General features: G+C 38.8%; 1 protein-coding gene across 4 annotated transcripts in view; it reads right to left on the bottom strand.

Moving 5' to 3' along the window:
* The window catches only part of PRKDC (protein kinase, DNA-activated, catalytic subunit), a 224,653-nt gene that overhangs the window by 104,085 nt on the left and 100,829 nt on the right, over positions 1-19,739 (bottom strand). For all 4 annotated transcript variants that reach the window (XM_045789112.2, XM_045789113.2, XM_045789115.2 and 1 more), the window contains 3 exons: positions 18,232-18,369; positions 17,911-18,030; positions 1,797-1,940 (listed from right to left, as the gene is read on the bottom strand). In XM_045789112.2, the coding sequence (XP_045645068.2) occupies positions 1,797-1,940; positions 17,911-18,030; positions 18,232-18,369 (402 nt within the window). The remainder of the gene's footprint in view (positions 1-1,796; positions 1,941-17,910; positions 18,031-18,231; positions 18,370-19,739) is intronic.

The following is a 19,739-nucleotide window of genomic DNA, read 5'->3' as shown; positions in this document are numbered from 1 at the left end:
TAATGTCTGTTTTTGTGCCAGTAACGTACTGTCTTGATGATTACAGCTTTGTGAAAGAGCTTGAAGTCCACAATTGTGATGCCATCAGTTTTGGTTTTCTTTTTCAGAACTGCTTTGGCTATTCGGGGTCTTTTGTGGTTCCATACAAATTTTAGGATTGTTTGCACTGTTTAATGCAATAGGGATTGCATTAAATGTGGCGATTGCTTTGGGTAATACAGACATTTTAACAATGTTTGTTATTTCAACCCATGAGCATGGAATGCTTGGAAAAGCATTTTTTAATCCAAAAGTCCATGTATAAAAGAAATCCGCCAGTCTACTGAGGCTTCCGGATTCTGATGTAAAGCCTATGAGTGATTTTTCAGTTCCAACCACAGGCAGTGAAAAAGGCTTTACCTGGTAGGCCTCATGGGCAAGCTGCCCTCACACACCAGGCTAGAACACAGCCAGTGCTCTGAAATCTCTAAGGGCAGCTGCAGTCAAACCCTTAGCCATCCATGACCCGCACCCCAAAGAGTGGTCATGCTGTCATATGTTTGCATTCCTAGCTCAGGCACCTTCATTCCTTAGTCTCTCTAGCTTCTTTAAGGGTCTCTGCTGAGATCTCCTTATAGGGAGGAAGGGCAACTCTGAAAACACTTTTCCCCTCTCTGATCAGTCCTCAGTGCTTTTCCACTCCCGTCCCTTCCCCCTCACCCTCCTCTCAACTCCAGGGTCCCATAAAACTGCTAAGCCTTCAGGGCTCCCTCAACAGCAAGATGACACCCAGATCTGTGCTAATCCACCTGACCATCGATCAGACCAAACCATGTTGCAATGTTCCATGGGGGAAACAGACAGGGGAAGTCAACACTTCCTCTGGCTTTAGCCTCCTGCATGTACTACCACAATAAATGATCAAAGACTTCACCTGATTCTCACTTTGACTCACTGTTGCTTTATGCAGCTATTCTGATACCTAGCAGTTCAGCTCTCAAGCTCAGCCAAGCTCCTGACATTGAATTCAATCTTTCCCAATGGTTCCTAAGTTAAACTATATACTCTCACAATTTTTTCATGTTATTAGCAGAGTACAAATTATTTTATCACATTAAAGCTAAGAAATCTAAATTTGGTTTAGTGTGAAATAAAACAGGCACATCCTGATATAGACACATGTAAAAACTCTATGTTCATATATTATGTGTACTAAGGAATGTTCCCAGGATACTATGACCTGAAAACTTTTGTGCTAAAGTTTTTAAGTGATGGGCAAAGCTCCAGCACACACAAATCTGTACTGGGGGAAGCCACAGACTACCTCAATATGATACAGTATTATTCACCTGGTACTTACTATTTTTGGCAAACTAAACCACTAATGGGCCAGAGAGAATACTGGGGAAGTAGGTAACTGGCAAAACAAATGCCAAAAAACCCAGGGATGTTAGTTTTAGCAGAATTTTTCAGGACCTCATATTTAAGGCCTACTAACATTTATTTCACACTTATGTTTAATAAATCAGTTATCTAGTTTCCAAGCTCTGAGCAAGTAAAAGCAACAAACAAAAACACCTGATAGTTTAAAAATGAAAGCAAAGTCAGAGGAATTATCAAAAGCAGATACAAAAGAAAACAAAACTAAAACAGTATGAGGCCATTTAGTACAGCAGCACCACAGCAATATGACAATTAATGCTAAAAATGATGACTCTTGTCATTAGGAGAAGCTTGGATTATTTGTCATAAATTCCATTTATGATATCAGCAAGAGAACTGATAGAGTACTGCACAAAATACGTAACCCTTCTTACCACAGGAGTAGCTAATCCTGTCCATGAAAGAACAGTAACCACTATCTCAACCACCATATAGTGAATTCCTTCTCCTCCATTATTTTCAGAAACCACCAGCTGCAGCAAGGGGCTTAGCCAGTACTTTGCATAAGGGCGAAAGACCTACGAGAGAATTTAAAAGTCAAATATCAAAAAATTGTTTTGAATAACCAAAATATTAATTCAAGAATATATCCTCCAGGGGCACCTGGGTGGCTCAGTCAGTTAAGCATCCAACTCTTGGTTTCAGTTCAGGTCATGATCTCAGGGTCCTGGGATCGAGCTCCATGTTGGGCTCTGTGCTCAGTGTGGAGTCTGCTTGGGATTCTCTTTCTCCCTCTCCCTCTGCCTGCCCCCTGCTCGTGCTCGCCATCTCTGTATCTCTCTCTAAAATAAATAAATAAAAATCTTAAATATATATATATGTATATCTATCTATATATATTACATCAGCTAAATTTAATATTATGACTTGACCTAAATCTGAAACAGATGTAAATTCCAGCAATTACTCTGCTTAATCAGATCAGATTCTCTGTTGAATTCTCTCCACATGGGTCCCTGAAACAACAATTCAAGGGAAATAGATTACTGATCTTTTCTTTGTTAAAAATGTGATATGGGGCGCCTGGGTGGCACAGCGGTTGGGCGTCTGCCTTTGGCTCAGGGCGTGATCCCGGCGTTATGGGATCGAGCCCCACATCAGGCTCTTCTGCTATGAGCGTGCTTCTTCCTCTCCCACTCCCCCTGCTTGTGTTCCCTCTCTCGCTGGCTGTCTCTCTCTGTCGAATAAAAAAAAAAACAAAACGTGATATAACTATGATCCTAGAAATCAAAATGAAAGTATTCTATATCAATCTTGTCCCATCTGAATAATATGCAGCTCTCGAGAATTCTACTGTTATTTTACGCGAAGGCAGAGGTTATATGAAAAATGAAAACACAAAAATTAGGTAGGTGCAAGTGGCTAATTTTTTTTTCATTTCCTCTTATAGAAGTCATTGTGTTATAGACTTCATTTGCCCAAGATCTATGAAATCTAAATAAAATGTATCCATGCACTAAATTGGAAGTTTATTTTAGAAATTTAGTTTATTTTAGAAATTTCAAGATGAAGCTACTTTGATGCAAAAGAACAGACTAAAGGATAATTCAAGCTACCTATCTTCTTAACTTTGCTGCTTCATTTTTTTAATTAAATATGCTTCCTCAGGGATTCTCTCACAGCTTAAATCTGAGTGCTCCCAAATCTTTTTTGTCGTTGTTGTTGGAAATTCTTTTTTCTTTTAATTTTTAATTTTTATTTTTTTTTGATGTAAAGTTCGATGATTCATTAGTTGCGTATAACACCCAGTGCACCATGCAATATATGCCCTCCTTACTACCCATCTCCAGCCTATCCCATTCCCCCACACCCTTCCCCCCTGAAGCCCTCAGTTTGTTTCTCAGAGTCCATAGTCTCTCACGCTTCATTCCCCCTTCTGATTACCCCCCCTTCTTTATCCCTTTCTTCTCCTACCGATATTTCTAGTTCTTACGTTCCATAGATGAGAGAAACCATATGATAATTGTCTTTCTCTGCTTGACTTATTTCACTTAGCATTCTCTCCTCCAGGCTGTCCATGCTGCGGCAAATGTTGAGAAATTGTTCTTTTTGATAGCTGAGTAATATTCCATTGTATATATGGACCACAGCTTCTTAATCCAGTCATCTGTTCAAGGGCATCTCAGCTCCTTCCACAATTTAGCTATTGTGGACAATGCTGCTATGAACATTGGGGTGCATATGGCCCTTCTCTTCATTACATCTGTATCTTTGGTAAATACCCAGTAGTGCAATGGCTGGATCACAGGGTAGCTCAATTTTTAACTTTTTAAGGGACCTCCACAGTTTTCCAGAGTGGCTGTACTGTTTATGCACCCCATAAGTAAAAAAAAGTCTGAACACTCCATCTATGTCTACTGGTTGATTTATAACATACAAATACAAACTTTATTATTAAATTACAGACAGCCCCTAATGTACGATGGTTCACCTTAAGATTTTTGGACTTTATGATGCTGTAAAAGCAATATGCTTTCAGTAGAAACTGTTTTTTGAATTTGTATCTTTTCATGAGCTTGCGATTTGTGGGATGGGCAAGCAGCACTGGCAGCTCCGTCAGCTATGCTATCACAGGATGAACAAGTCACAAAGGGCAGTCACAAAGGGCACTCCGGGCCCCTGGGACTACCTCTGAGAGAGCTGCAGTTGGCATGCACCACAAGAGGCTGCAGTTTTGGGCACATATGGAAGTGGAGACTGTTTGTCCCAGATGGTTTATTACAGAGGGCAGATTGCAATCTTTCTGCTCTGGGCCAGAGGTTCGGGCACAGCCATTTTTGCTCTGATCCCCTTCAGGGGAAAAAAGCCACACAGAGGACCAGTTTGCGTTGAGCCCATGCCCCAACAGGGAGTGAAACAACTCCGTCCAGGCAGGAATAACTGAGAAAAAGTACAGCAGGCCCCTCCCCCAGAAGACAGACTGGAAGAACAGGTGGACGAAAGCCTATCCATCCCAAAAGACTGTAAAATTCCAACGCCAGGGGAAAATAGTATATTGAGCTTCAGGGTCCATTTTGCTTGGGTCATGGTTGATATTTTGGCCTCTGTTCATTCCCCCTCCCATCATTCTATGGGCAGAATGACTAGAATGAAGAACTCACCAAAAAAAAAGAACAAGAGGCACTGTTCTCTGCCACAGGGCTAATCAATATGGATATAAGTAAGATGTCAGAGATAGAATTCAGAATAGCGATCATAAGGATAATAGCTAGGCTTGAAAAAAGCATAAGTGACAATATAGAATCTCTAAGGGTGAAAATGAGATCTAATCAAGCTGAACTTAAAATTGCTATGAATGAGATACTGTCTAAATTGGATACTCTAACAGCTAGGGTCAATGAGACAGAAGAGAGAATAAGTGATCTAGAGGACAGGCTGATGGAAAGAAAGGAAATTAAAGAAAAGAGAAAAACAACTCATTGCACATGAAAAGAGACTTAGAGAATTTAATGATACATTGAAAAGAACCAATATCAGATCACTGGGATCCAAGAGAGGGTGGAGGGGGGGCTTGAATATTTGAGCAAATCATGGGTGAGAACTTCCCTAAACTGAGGAAGGAAACAAGCATTCATGTCCAGGAGGCAGAGAGGACCCCTCCCAAAAATCAATAAAAATAAATCAATACCCCAACAAATAATAGTGACCCTTCCAAATCATAGCAAAAAAAGAAGCTATCCTGAGAGCAGCTAGAGGGAAGAGATTTCTTATATACGGAGGGAGGAACATCAGAATAACGTCAGATCTGTCCACAGAGACCTGGCAAGCCAGAAAGGGCTGTCAAGACATATTCAGGGTACTAAATCAGAAGAACATGCAACCAAGAATACTTTATCCAGCAGGGCTGTCATTCAGACTGAAGGAGAGATAAAGAGTTTCCAGGAAAAACAGAACATGTGACTACGAAGACCCTGCAAGAAATATTAAGGGGGATTCTGTGAGCAAAAAGAGAACCCAAGAGTAACACAGACCAGAAAGTAGTGGAGAGAATCTACAGAAACAGGGAATTGACAGGTAATACAATGGCACTAAATTCATATCTTTCAATAATTACTCTGAATGTAAATGGGCTAAATGCTCCAACCAAAAGATACAGGGTTGGATAAAAAACAAGAACTATCCATAGGCTGTCTACAAGAGACTCATTTTAGACCTAAAGACATCTCCAGACTGAAAGTGAGGGGCTGGAGAAATAATTACCATGCTAATGGACCTCAAAAGAAAGCTGGGGTAGCAATTCTCATATCAAACAAATTAGATTTTCAACCAAAGACTATAGCATGAGATGTAGAGGGACATTATATCACACTTAAAGGGTCTATCCAACAAGAAGATCTAAGAATTGTAAATATCTATGCCCCCAAAATGGGAGCACCCAATTATACAAACCAATTAATAACCAAAGTAAAGAAACACATCAATAATAATACATTAATAGTAGGGGAGTCAATACTCCAATCACAGCAACAGACAGATCATCTAAGCAGAAGATCAACAAAGAAACAAGAGCTCTGAATAATACATTAGACCATGTGGACTTCACAGATATATGAAAAAGACTGCATCTTAAAACAACAGAATACTCATTCTTCTCGAATGCACATGGAATTTTCTCCAGAATAGATCACATGCTGGGTCACAAATCAGGTCTCAATCGATACCAAAAGATTAAGATTATTCCCTGCATATTTTCAGACCACAATGCTTTGAAACTGGAACTCAACCACAAGAAGAAAGTTAGAAAGAACTCAAACACTTGGAGCTTAAAGAGCATCCTGCTGATAGAATGAATGGGTCAACCAGGAAACTAAAAAAGAATGTAAACAATTCATTGAAACTAATGAGAATGAGAACACATTGGTTTAAACCTATGGGATACTGCAAATGTGGTCCTAAGAGGAAAGTACACAGCCATCCTAGCCTCTGTCAAAAAATTATAAAAATCCTGAAAACACAAGCTAACCCTACACCTAAAGAACCTGGAGTAAGAACAGCAAATAAAGCCTAAACCAAGCAGGAGAAGAGAAATAATACAGATTAGAGCAGAAATCAGTGAAACAGAAACCAGAAAAACAGAACAGATGAACAAACTAGAAGCTGGTTCTCTAAAAGAATTAATAAGATCGATAAACCTCTCACCAGACTTACCCAAAGAAAAAGGACCCAAATTAATAAAATCATGAATGAAAGGGGAGAGATCATGACTAATACCAAGGAAATGCAGACAATTATTAGAAATTATTACCAGCAACTATATGCAAACAAATTAAGCAATCTGGAAGAAATGGATGCATTCCTGGAAATTTATAAATTTCCAAGATTGAAACAGGAAGAAATACACAATCTGAACAGACCAATAACCAGTAAGGAAATTGCAGTACAAAAAACAAGAGTGCAGGGCCAGATGGCTTCCCAGAGGAATTCTGACAAACATTTAAAGAAGAAATAATACCTATTCTTCTGAAACTGTTTCAAAAAATAGAATTGGATGGAAAACTTCCAAACTCATTCTATGAGCTCAGCCTTACCCTGATCCCAAAACTAAACAAAGATCCCATCAAAAAGGAAAATTACAGACCAATATTCCTGATGAAACATGGCGGCCAAGATACTAAACAAGATCCTAGCCAACAGGATCCTACAGTACATTAAAAGGATTATTCGTCACAATTAGGTGGGATTTATTCCTAGGATGCAACAGTGGTTCAACATTCGCAAATCAATCAACATGACAAAGCACATTAACGAAAGAAAAGAACCATATGATCCTCTGAATTGATGCAGAGGAAGCATTCAACAAAATACAGCATCCTTTCCTGATTAAAACTCTTAGAAGTATACTGACAGAGGGACCATACCTCAATATCATAGAAGCCATGTATGAAAAGCCCACAGCGAATATCATTCTCAATGGGGAAAACCTGACAGTGTTGCCCTTAAGGTCAGGAACACGACAGGGATGCCCACTCTCACCATTGTTCAACACAGTACTAGAAGTCCTAGCATCAGCAATCAGACAACAACAACAAAAAAAATTAAAGGCATTCAAATTGGTGAAGACAAACTCTCTCTTCGCAGATGACATGATACTCTATGTGGAAAATCCAAAAGACTCCACCCTAAAACGCTAGAACTCTTACAGCAATTTAGCAACGTGGCGGGATATAAAATCAGTGCACAGAAATCAGTGGCATTTGTATACACTAACATGTGACTGAAGAAAGAGAAATTAAGGAATCGATCCCAATCACAATTGCACCAAAAACCATTAGATACTCCTAGGAATAAACCCAACCAAAAAGATAAAGGATTTATACTCTAGACACTACAAAACATTTACGAAAGAAATAGAGGAAGACACAAAGAGATGGAAAAACATTCCATGCTCATGGAATGGAAGAATAAATATGGTTAAAACGTCTGCTGCCCAGGTCAATCTACACATTCAATGCGATCCCTATCAAAATACCATTGGCATTTTTCACAGAACTGGAACAAGCAATCCTAAAATTTGTATGGAACCAGAAAGGTCCCAAATCAGCAGGGGAATGTTGAACAAGGAAACCAAACCAGGAGGAATCACAATTCAGAACTTCGAGCTATATTACAAAGCTGTGATCATCAAGACAGCATGGTACTGGAATAAAAACAGACATAGATCAATGGAACAGAATAGAGAGCCCAGAAATGGGCCCTCAACTCTATCGTCAGCTACTCTTGGACAAAGAAGGAAAGAATAGCCAATGGAAAAAGGACCGTCTCTTCAATAAATGGTGCTGGGAAAATTGGACAGCCACATGCAGAAGAATGAAACTGGATCACTTCCTCATACCATACACAAAGATAAACTCAAAATGGATGAAAGACCTAAATGTGACAGGAATCCATCAAAATCCTAGAGGAGAACACAGGCAGCAACCTCTTTGACCTTGGACAAAGCAACTTTTTGCAAGAAACATCTCTAAAGGCAAGGGAGACAAAAGCAAAAATGAACTTTTGGGACTTCATCAAGATAAAAAGCTTTTGCAAAGCAAAGGAAACAATCAACAAAACTAAAAGGCAACCTACGGAATGGGAGAAGATAATTGCAAATGACATAACAGATAAAAGGGATGGTATCTAAGGTCTCTATAAAGAACATCTCAAACTCCACATCCAAAAAACAAATAATCCAGTTAAGAAATGGGCAGAAAACATGAACAGACACTTCTCCATACAAATGGCCAACAGACACGTAAAAAAGTGCTCCACACCACTTAGCATCAGGGAAATACAAATCAAAACCACAATGAGATACCACCTTACATCAGTCAGAATAGCTAAGGTTAACAAGATAGGGAATAACAAATGTTGGCGAGGATGTGGAGTAAGAGGAACCCTCTTACACTGTTGGTGGGAATGCAAGTTGGTACAGCCACTCTAGAAAACAGTATGGAGGTTCCTCAGGACGTTAAAAATAGAGCTACTGTATGCCCCAGCAATTGCACTACTGGGTATTTACCCTAAAGATACAGATGTAATAAAAAGAAAGGGCACTTACATCCCAATGTTCATAACAGCAATGTCCACAACAGCCAAACTGTAGAAGGAGCCAAGACGTCCTTCAACATATGAATAGATAGAGAAGATGTTTATATATACAATGGAATATTACTCAGCCATCAGAAAGGATGAATATCTACCATTTACATCAACATGGATGGAACTGGAGGGTATTATGCTAAGTGAAATAAGTCAATCAGAGAAACACAATTATCATATGGTTTCACTCATATGTGGAACATAAGGAATAGTGCAGAGGACAATAGAGGAAGGGAGGAAACAATGGATGGGAAGAAATCAGAGAGGGAGAAAAATCATGAGAGACTCTTGACTCCAGGAAACTAACTGAGGGCTGTGGAAAGGGATGTGGGTAGGGGATGCAGTAACTAGGTGATGGGAATTAAAAGGGCATGTGATATGATGAGCACTGGGTGTTATATTCAACTAATGAATTACTGAACATTATATCAAAAATTAATGATGTACCATATCTTGGCTAATTGAATTTCAATTAAAAAAAGATAAAAATAAAAGAAACTTGCCAACACATGTAATTTATACAAAGATCATTTCTAACTCAATAAATTTTAATTTTCAGGTTTAAAAAAATGACAGAACAATGATGTTGAACAAATAAATATGGCTGGCCAATTTATTCAAAGAATAAAAATGACATGCTCTCTTTCTTTATTAAGGATTTTTTTAGTAGATACATATAATTGCAAGACTTGTTTTTTAATTTCTTATTTAAAATGAATTTAGTAACATATACTATATTATTAGTTTCAGGGGTAGAATTTAATGATTCATCAGTTGCATGTAACACCCAGGGCTCATCACATCAAGTTCCCTCCTTAATGCCCATCACCCAATTACCCTAGTCTCCCACCCTCCTCCTCTCCAGCAACCTTCTGCTTGTTTCCTATAGTTAAGTCTCCTCTGGTTTGCCTCCCTCTTTTTTATTTTATTTTTCTTGCCCTTTCCCTATGTTAAACTGCTTTGTTTCTTAAATTCCACATATGAGTGAAATCATATGGGTATTTGTCTTTCTCTGACTTATTTTGCTTAGTTTAATACCCTGTACTTTCTTTTTTTTTTTATTTTTTTTAATTTATTTTTTTTAATGATTTTTTATTATATTATGTTAGTCACCATACAGTGCATCCCCGGTTTTCGATGTAAGGCTCGATGATTCATTAGTTGCGTATAACACCCAGTGCACCATGCAATACGTGCCCTCCTTACTACCCATCATCGGTCTATGCCATTTCCCCCACCCCCCTCCCCTCTGAGGCCCTCAGTTTGTTTCTCATAGTCCATAGTCTCTCGTTTCATTCCCCCTTCTGATTACCCCCCCTTTCTTTATCCCTTTCTTCCCCTATTGATCATCCTAGTTCTTATGTTCCATAGATGAGAGAAATCATATGATAGCTGTCTTTCTCTGCTTGACTTATTTCACTTAGCATTATCTCCTCCAGTGCCGTCCATGTTGCAACAAATGTTGAGAATTCGTTCTTTCTGATAGCTGAGTAATATTCCATTGTATATATGGACCACAACTTCTTAATCCAGTCATCTGTTGAAGGGCATCTCGGCTCCTTCCATGATTTAGCTATTGTGGACAATGCTGATATGAACATTGGGGTGCATATGGCCCTTCTCTTCACTACGTCTGTATCTTTGGGGTAAATACCCAGTAGTGCAATGGCTGGATCATAGGGTAGCTCAATTTTTAACTTTTTAAGGGACCTCCACACTGTTTTCCAGAGTGGCTGTACCAACTTGCATTCCCACCAACAATGTAGGAGGGATCCCCTTTTCTCCACATCCTCTCCAACAATTGTTGTCTCTTGCCTTGTCTATTTTTGCCATTCTAACTGGCGTAAGGTGGTAATACCCTGTACTTTCACCCATGTTGTTGCAAATAGCAAGATTTCATTTTCTTTGATGGTTGAGTAGTATTCCATTGCAAATATATACATACCTTCTTTATCCATTCATCTGTCCATCGACGTGTGGGCACTTTTCACATTTTGCATATTCTGGGCATTGCTGCTAAAAAGGTTGGGTTGCGTGGGCCCCTTGAAATCACTATGTTTGTATCCTTTGGATAAATACCTACTAGTACAATTGCTGGGCCGTAGGGTAGTTCTATTTTTAACTTTTTGAGGAAACCGGCTGCACCAGTTTGCATTCCCATCGACAGTGTAAAAGGGTTCTCCTTTGCATCTTTGCAAACATCTGTTGTTGCACTTTTTTTATGTATCTGTTGGCCATTTTAATGTCTTCTTTGGGGGAAATGTCTATACAAGTTTTCTCCTCATTTCTTGACTGGATTTTTTGTTTTTGGGGTGTTGAGATTAATAAGTTCTTTATAGACTGTGGATACTAGCTCTTTATACGATACGTCATTTGTGAATATCTTCTCCCATTCGTTAGCTTGCCTCTCATTCCTGTTTCCTTTGCTGTGCAAAAGCTTTTTATCTTGAAGTCTCAATAGTTCATTTTTGCTTTTGTTTCCCTGGCCTTTGGAGACGTGTCTAGCAAAAAGGTGCTGTGGCTGAGGTCAAAGAGGTTGCTGCCTGTGTTTTCCTCCAGCATTTTGATGGATAACTGACTCACAGTTAGGTCGTTCATCCATTTTGATTCTATTTTTGTGCATGGTATAAGAAAGTGGTCAAGTTTCATTTTTCTGCATGTGGCTGTCCAATTTTCCCAACACCATTTGTTGATGAGATATTTTTTCTTTGGATATTCTTTCCTGCTTTGTCGAAGAACAGTTGACCATAGATTTGAGGGTCCATTTCTGGGTTCTCTGTTCTGTTCCATTGATCTCTGTGTCTGGTTTTCTTGTGTCAGTACCACACTGTTGATGATTACAGCTTTGTAGTACAGCTTGAAGTCTGGAATTGTGATGCTTCCAGCTCTGGTTTTCTTTTTCAACATTGCTTTGGCTACTTGGGATCATCTGTGGTTCACACAAAATTTAGGATTGTTTGTTCCAGCTCTGTGAAAAATGATAATGGTATTTTGATAGGGATTGCATCGAATGTGTAGATTGCTTTGGGTAGCATAGATATTTTAAAAATATTTGTTCCTCCTATCCATGAACATGGAATGTTGTTCCATTTCTTTGTGTTTTCCTCAATTTCTTTCATGAGTGTTCTATAGTTTTCAGACTACAGCTCCTTTACCTCTTCGGTTAGGCTTATTCCTAAGCATCTTACGTTTTTAGTACAACTGTAAATGGGACTGATTCCCTGATTTCTCGTTCTTCCTTTTATTGTTAGTGTATAGAAATGTAACTGACTTCTGGGCATGGATTTTTATATCCTGGGACTTTGCTGAATTCCTGTATCAGTTCTAGCAATTTTTGGTGGAATCTTTTGGGTCTTCTACATAGAGTATCATGCCGTCTGTGAAGAGTTGACTTTTGACTTCTTCTTTGTCTATTTGATGCCCTTTATTTCTTTTTGTTGTCTGACTGCTGAGGCTAAGACTTCCAGTATGGTGTTAAATAACAGCGGTGAGAGAGGACATCCCTGTTGTGTTCCTGACCTTAGGGGAAATGCTCTTAGTTTTTCCCCACTGACGGTGATATTCGTGTGGGTCTTTCCTATATGACTTTATAGGTATGGTCTTTTCTATATGGCTTTCATGGTACTGAGGAACATTCCCTCTATCCATTCATGTCAGAGAGATCTATTGAGAGTATCATATGGTTCTTGTCCTTTCCTTTAGTAACATGCTGTATGACCTTCGTTGACTTGTAGATATTGAACCACCCCTGTAGCCCAGGAATAAATCCCATTTGGTCGTGGTGAATAATCGTTTTGATGTACTGTAGAGCCCTATTAGGTAGCATCTTGGTGAGAATTTTTGCATTCACGTTCATCAGGGATATTCATCTGTAATTCTCCTTTTTAGTAGGGTCTTTGTCTTTTGGGGGATCAAGGTACTGCTGGCTTCATAGAATGAGTTTGGAAGTTTTCCTTCCATTTCTAGTTTTTTTTTTTTTTTTTTTTTTGGAACAGTTTCAGAACAGGTATTAATTCTTCTTTAAATATTTGGTAGACTTACCCTGGGAGACCATTTTACCCTGGACTTTTGCTGTTGGGAGATTTTGGCTTACTGCTTCAATTTCTTTGCTGGTTATGGGTCTGTTCAGGTTTTCTGTTTCTTCCTGCTTCAGTTTTGGTAGTTTATATGTTTGTAGGAATGCATCCATTTCTTCCAAGGTGCCTAATTTGTTGGCATATAATTGCTCATAATATTCTCTTATAATTGATTGTATTTCTTTGGTGTTGGTTGTGATCTTTTCTCCTTCATTCATGATTTTATTGATTTGGGTTCTTTCTCTTTTCTTTTTGATAAGTCTGACTAGGGGTTTATCGATATTAATTTTCTCAAAGAACCAGCTCCTAGTTTCATTGAGCTATTCTACTGTTTGGTTTGTTTGTTTTCATTTCTGTATCGTTGATTTCTGCTCTACCCTTTATTATTTCTCTTCTCCTGCTGGATCTAGGCTTTATTTGCTGTTCTTTTCCCAGCTCCTTTAGGTGTAAGGTTAGGGTGTGTATTTGAGACCTTTCTTATTTCTTGAGGAAGGTCTCTATTGCTATATACTTCCATTTTAGGACCACCTTTGCTGTATCCCAAAGGTTCTGAACAGTCATGTTTTCATTTTCATTTGCTTCCATGTATTTTTTCCTTTGATTTCCTGGTTAACCCATTCATTCTTTAGCAGGATATTCTTTAACCTCTATGTATTCGTGGTCCTTCTGATGTTTTTATTGTGGTTCACTGCAAGTTTTATAGCATTGTGGCCTGAAAATATGCATGGTATTATCTCCAATCTTTTTGTGGTAGTTGAGACCTGATTTGTGACCCAGTACGTGATTTATTCTGGAGAACGTTCCACGTACACTCAAGAGGAATGTGTATTCTGTTTCTTTAGAATGAAATGCTCTGAATATATCTGTGAAGTCCATCTGGTCCAGTATGTCCTTCAAAGCCTTTGTTTCCTTGTTGATCTTCTGCTTAGATAATCTGTCCATTGCTGTAAGTGAGGTGTTAAAGTCTTCTACTATTATTGCACTATTCTCAGAGTTTCCTTAATTTTGTTATTAATTGGTTTATATATTGGCTGCTCCCAAGTTAGGGGCATAAATATTTACAATTGTTAGATCTTCTTGTTGGCTAGACCCTTTCCTTACAAGATAGTGTCCTTCATCTCTTATTAATCTTTGGCTTATATTCTAGGTTTTCTGACATAAGGATGGCTACTTCAGCTTTCTTTTGATGTCCACTGGCATGATAAATGGTGCTCAACCCCCTCAGTTTGAATCTGGGGGTGTCTTTGGGTCTAAAATGAGTCTCCTTAAGCAGCATATCGATGGGTCTTGTTTTTTATCCATTCTGATATGCTATGTCTTTTGATTGGAGCATTTAGTCCATTTACATTCAGAGAAATTCTTGAAAGATATGATTTCAGTGCCATTATATTATCTATAATGTCACTGTTCCTGTAGATTGCCTCTGTTCCTTTCTGATCTTTGTTACTTTTCGGCTCTCTTTGCTCAAAGGATCCCCTTTAATATTTCTTTCAGGGCCGGTTTAGTGTTCACAAATTCCTTTAGTTTTTGTTTGTCATGGAAAGTCTTTATCTCTCCTTCTATTCTGAATGACAGCCTTGTTGGATAAAGTATTCTTGGATGCATATTTTTCATATTTAGCATATTGACTATATCATGCCAATCCTTTCTGGAAAACCAGGTCTGTGTGGATAGGTCTGCTACCAGCCTTATACCTCTACCCTTGTAGGTTAGGACCTCTTGTCCCAAGCTGGTTTCAGGATTTTCTCTTAACCTTTTTATTTATTTATTTATTTATTTATTTATTTATTTATTTATCCGAGAGACAGAGAGCAAGTGAATGAGTGATAGAGAGAGAGCACCATCGGAGGAAGAGGCAGAGGGAGAGGAAGAAGCAGGCTCCCCTTTGAGAAGCAGGCTCCCCCCTGAGCAGGGAGCCTGACATGGGGTTCAAGCCCAGGACCCTGGGATCATGACCTGAGTCAAAAGCAGACACTTAACTGACTGAGCCATCCAGGCACCCCGATTTTCTCCTTGTCTTTGTAATTTGCAAGCTTAACTATAATATGTTAAGATGTTGATCTCATATGGAACATAAGAAGTAGAAAGATCGGTAGGAGAAGAAAGGGAAGAAGAAAGGGGGGGTAAACAGAAGGGGGAATGAACCATGAGAGACTATGGACTCTGGGAAACAAACTGAGGTCTTCAGAGGGGAGGGGGAAGGGGGATTGGGATAGGCTGGTGATGGGTATTAAGGAGGGTACGTATTGCATGGTGCACTGGGTGTTATACGCAAGTAATGAATCATGGAACTTTACATCAAAAACTAGGCATGTACTGTATGGTGACTAACATAATATAATAAAATATTATTATAATAAAAAAGATGTTGATCTATTTTTGTTAATTTTGAGGGGGGTTCTCTGTGCCTCCTGGACTTGAAGGCCTATTTCCTTCGCCAGATTAGGGAAGTTCTTAGCTGTAAGTTGTTCAAATAAACCATCTGCCCCTTTCTCCCACTCATCTTCTGGGACTCCTATAATACGGATATTATTTTGCTTTATGGAATCGCTGAGTTTCCTCAGTCTACCTTCTTGATTTAAGGCTCCTTTCCCTTTTATTTTCAGTTTCCTTATTTTCCATTATTTTATCTTCTATATCACTGATTCACTCTTCTGATTCATTTATCTTTGGTTTTTGGCCTCCATTTGGGACTGCATCTTGGTTAAAGCATTTTAAATTTTGACCTGGGGGCGCCTGGGTGGCACAGCCGTTAAGCGTCTGCCTTTGGCTCAGGGCGTGATCCCGGCGTTATGGGATCGAGCCCCACATCAGGCTCCTCTGCTATGAGCCTGCTTCTTCCTCTCCCACTCCCCCTGCTTGTGTTCCCTCTCTCGCTGGCTGTCTCTATCTCTGTCGAATAAATGAATAAAATCTTTAAAAAAATAAATAAATAAAATAAATTTTGACCTGACTAGATTTTGGTTCTTTTATCTCTAAAGTAAGGAATTCCCTAGTGTCTTCAGTGCTTTTTTCAAGTCCAGCTAGTATCTTTATAATTGTTTTAAATTCTAGTTCAGACATCTTAGTTATACCCATATTGATTAAATCCCTGGCAGTGAATACTACTTTCTGTTCTTTCTTTTGTGGTGAATTTCTCCATCTTGTTATTTTGTCCAGGAAAAAAAAAAAAGAAAGAGAAAAAACAACAACAGACAAAAGAAAACAAAACAAAACACAAACAAACAAAACAAAATGTAAAAGTAGATCCTGGTTGTGTTTTGGTCTCATTAAAAGAAACTAGATCCCAAATGAAATAAAAGAAAAGAAAAAAGAAAAGAGAAAAGAAAAGAAAAGAAAAAAAGAAAGGAAGAAGGAAGGAATGAAGGAAGGAGGGAGGGAAGGAGAAAGAATTATAAAATAAAATACAATTAAACAAAAAAATAACATATCTATATGAAGTATATATGTAGATAAAAATTTAAAAGAATAAGAAAATATTTGGAAAAATAAGAAAATAACAAAAAGGAATACTAAAAGACTACCGAATAAATATATAAAGAATGCTATATAGTGTGTTCCCCATGAGCTTCAGCCCCCTACGATCAATAAACTTGGTGAGAGCGAGCTGTTTATGCTGGTCTTCTGGGGAAGGGGCCTGTTGCACTGATTCGTAGGTGGACTTGCCTTAGTGAGAAAATGCCTCCAATGAACAGACCTCCAATGAACAGAGGTAGGGCTTGGTGTAAGCAGCGCCCAACTCCACTAGGTTGCACTGTTTTGCTTCCTGAGGGCTTTCAGCACTGATGGGTGGGATGAATATAGTGGCACCCCCTACTCTTCAGTGAGCCCTCACAGAAAAGCAATCAATCAGTCTTTTCTCCCCAGTTTCCACGAGAACTTTATGTTCACCTGGCCTGTGACCATGCATTTTTAACTCAGGAACAAGACTTGAGTTTTCAATCTCCAAATTTTAGGGACTCCTGTGGGGCAGACCCATGGTATTCCTCCTGAGGGAGAGGGAGGGTCTCACCACATTTCTGCTTTTTTGCTGGACTCCTCCCAGGAAAATGGTTGCATGACTGCTACACAATTTATGGCAACACAGAGCAGAAAGCCGGCACCTAAACTCACTGCTCTCAGTCAGCTTCCCTGTTCCTATGCCTGGGAACTCTGCCACACTCAGGCAGAGTTCTTTTTGAGACCACCTGTTCTTCTTGAGACCCTTGGGATCCTGAGACAATGCTGTCACACCTGGGATTCTGCCCTGCTTCACCACCTGAGCACCTTTAAGCCAGGAACATCCCCCACTGTAGCAGACTTCTAAAAGTCCCGATTTTGCACTCCATTGCTTATAATATTTTGTGGTATCCTGTTTAAGCAGGCTCCCTCCCCTTAGCCATATCCTCAGCTATATCACACTGGATTCAAGTCTCTGAACCTCCTACCTTCCAAACTGTGGTCATTTTGTTTTTAGAGATTTTATTTATTTATTTGAGAGAGCGAGAGAGAAAGAACACAAGCGGGGGGAGGGGCAGAGGGAGAGGAAGAAGCAGGCTCCCCATTGAGCAAAGAGCCCAATGCAGGGTTTGAGCCCAGGATCCGGGGATCATGAGCTGAGCCGAAGGCAGACACTTAACCAACTGAGCCACCCAGGCACCCCTGTGGTCATTTTTTTACTGGTAAACTTGGAGCATGTGTTTTCTCAGATCTCCTACTGATTCCTCGGATGTTCAGAATGATTTGATAACTATCTAGTTGCATTCGAGGGACAAGATAAACTTAGGGTCCCCCATTCCTCCACCATCTTACTAATTGCAAAGAACTTTTAAGGAAATAATAAATTACTTACTTCTTCTGTATTAATAACAAGCTTGGCTAAGAAGAGACGGATATTTAATGATACCGATGGATTTCCTAGCTTGTCATGAAGAAATTTCATCCACAAAGGAAGATTTCTTGGCACTGAATCCTGAAATGATACATTCATGATTACCTTAAAAAGTGGAAGAAAATAACTTCATATTTTGATATTATGAGATGACAAAGTAAGACATGAGCAACAAAAAATCATGTTGATTAGATACAGAATTTGGTATTCAATATTAAGTGTTCATTCTTACTATGATACCAATGAACAGTATTAAATGAGACAAGATTAGCAGAAACAAACCTCTTCTCCTTTAGGTAGTATCTGATTTCTGTGCATGTGCTTAATCAGGGCTGTCATGGTCGCCATACATTCATGTTGATTGAGCTCATCCATCTCTAACTCTAGGACAGCATCTTGGACCATGGGGTCTTTATGCTCCTAGGAAAAGGGAAGAATCCAATGATGCAGAATACAGTGTTAAAATCTTATTGTACATGATATTCTGACTTTTGGGGCAATATCATAAGACACACACTTAGGTAACAATGATAAATTGGTAATAATGTTAAATACACTTGTTGGCTTTTCTTATTAAACAACTTATTAAAAAAACCCAAACAAACCCAGGACCTCATGTCTTCCTTACATTCTAGATACACATTTCCCTCTGATCTCTATATGCATGGTTACTTCCTCCGGGGTCATACTTAGTTCACAGCATCCATGCAGACACATGCTGCTTTGTACAAACACTAAGATCTTTCCAAATGTTTATGTCTTGGGAGGCCCCAGAACTCTGAACAACTTGAGAAGAACAGTCTCCATGATTCTTAGTTGCCACATTATGGAGAAAGTGAAGCTCTTGAAGCACAAGTATAAGATAAATTTCTACCTATATTTTTTTCTCAGTAAACTGAAAAAGAGTTTTTCTCTGAAAAACTTTGTAAAATCCTTATTTGACTTGAAATTTTAATCAATAAAAGAACAAAACTTTTAAGGTATTGATCCTAAAATTCTTAGAAATTATAGCAGAGGAAATCATTTATAAATGTAATGCTGAATTTAAGTTTGTATGTACACGTATAGTAAATTTTACACACACACAGAGTGGAACAACTTATATGGATATTTCCCAGCACAGATCATTACCAGGAAAGAAAGATTTGAGAAATCCAGAGAAGAAATTTTTGGACAGTTAAAATTAAGCATGGGGAAATTAAGTGCTTGCAGAGACTGAGTAGAAAAAGGAATAAAAATGGCCCTAGATAATTCGGTAATTCTATCTGTCCTGGCAGCAGGAGCTATTTCAGAACATCACTTCCCAGGATGGGCAGTATTTGTAAAAGTACTCCTCTTATGACCCTTCTGCCCATGGTCTCTTTCCTCCCAAAGATAATGGATAATTTCCATAAACTGGGGGTTTAGAAATGATAGGAAGTTGTATTATATCTTAGTAAGAGCAGTGCTAAGTGAGCACTGAAACAGTAAATCAGGGTTACAAGAAACAAGAAAAAAAAATGAGCCATAAAAATCAGAGTAATCTTAATGTCCCTTTTTCCATATACCTGGTAAGGTATCAAAGCAATTAATCACAGTATCTAAATGCATTCAGATCTACTCGACATATTTTTCAGTCAAAATTATTCTATGTCAAGATGCTTCTCACAAGGACTGCATAAATCTGAAACTAGAGATTCAAGTCATGCAATCAAATTGAAGGCATGAGGACTGAACCCAAGATGCCTCAATGTAAATGGCCTATTCATGAAGGATGAGTCTCAATAGACAATGTAGCCATAAAAGAACGA

The sequence above is a fragment of the Ursus americanus genome, chromosome 9, assembly GCF_024610735.1.
Source record: "Ursus americanus isolate L20-20 chromosome 9, mUrsAme1.1.p, whole genome shotgun sequence".
Classification (NCBI taxonomy): Eukaryota; Metazoa; Chordata; class Mammalia; order Carnivora; family Ursidae; genus Ursus; species Ursus americanus.
This window is presented reverse-complemented; position numbering and strand designations above follow the sequence as displayed.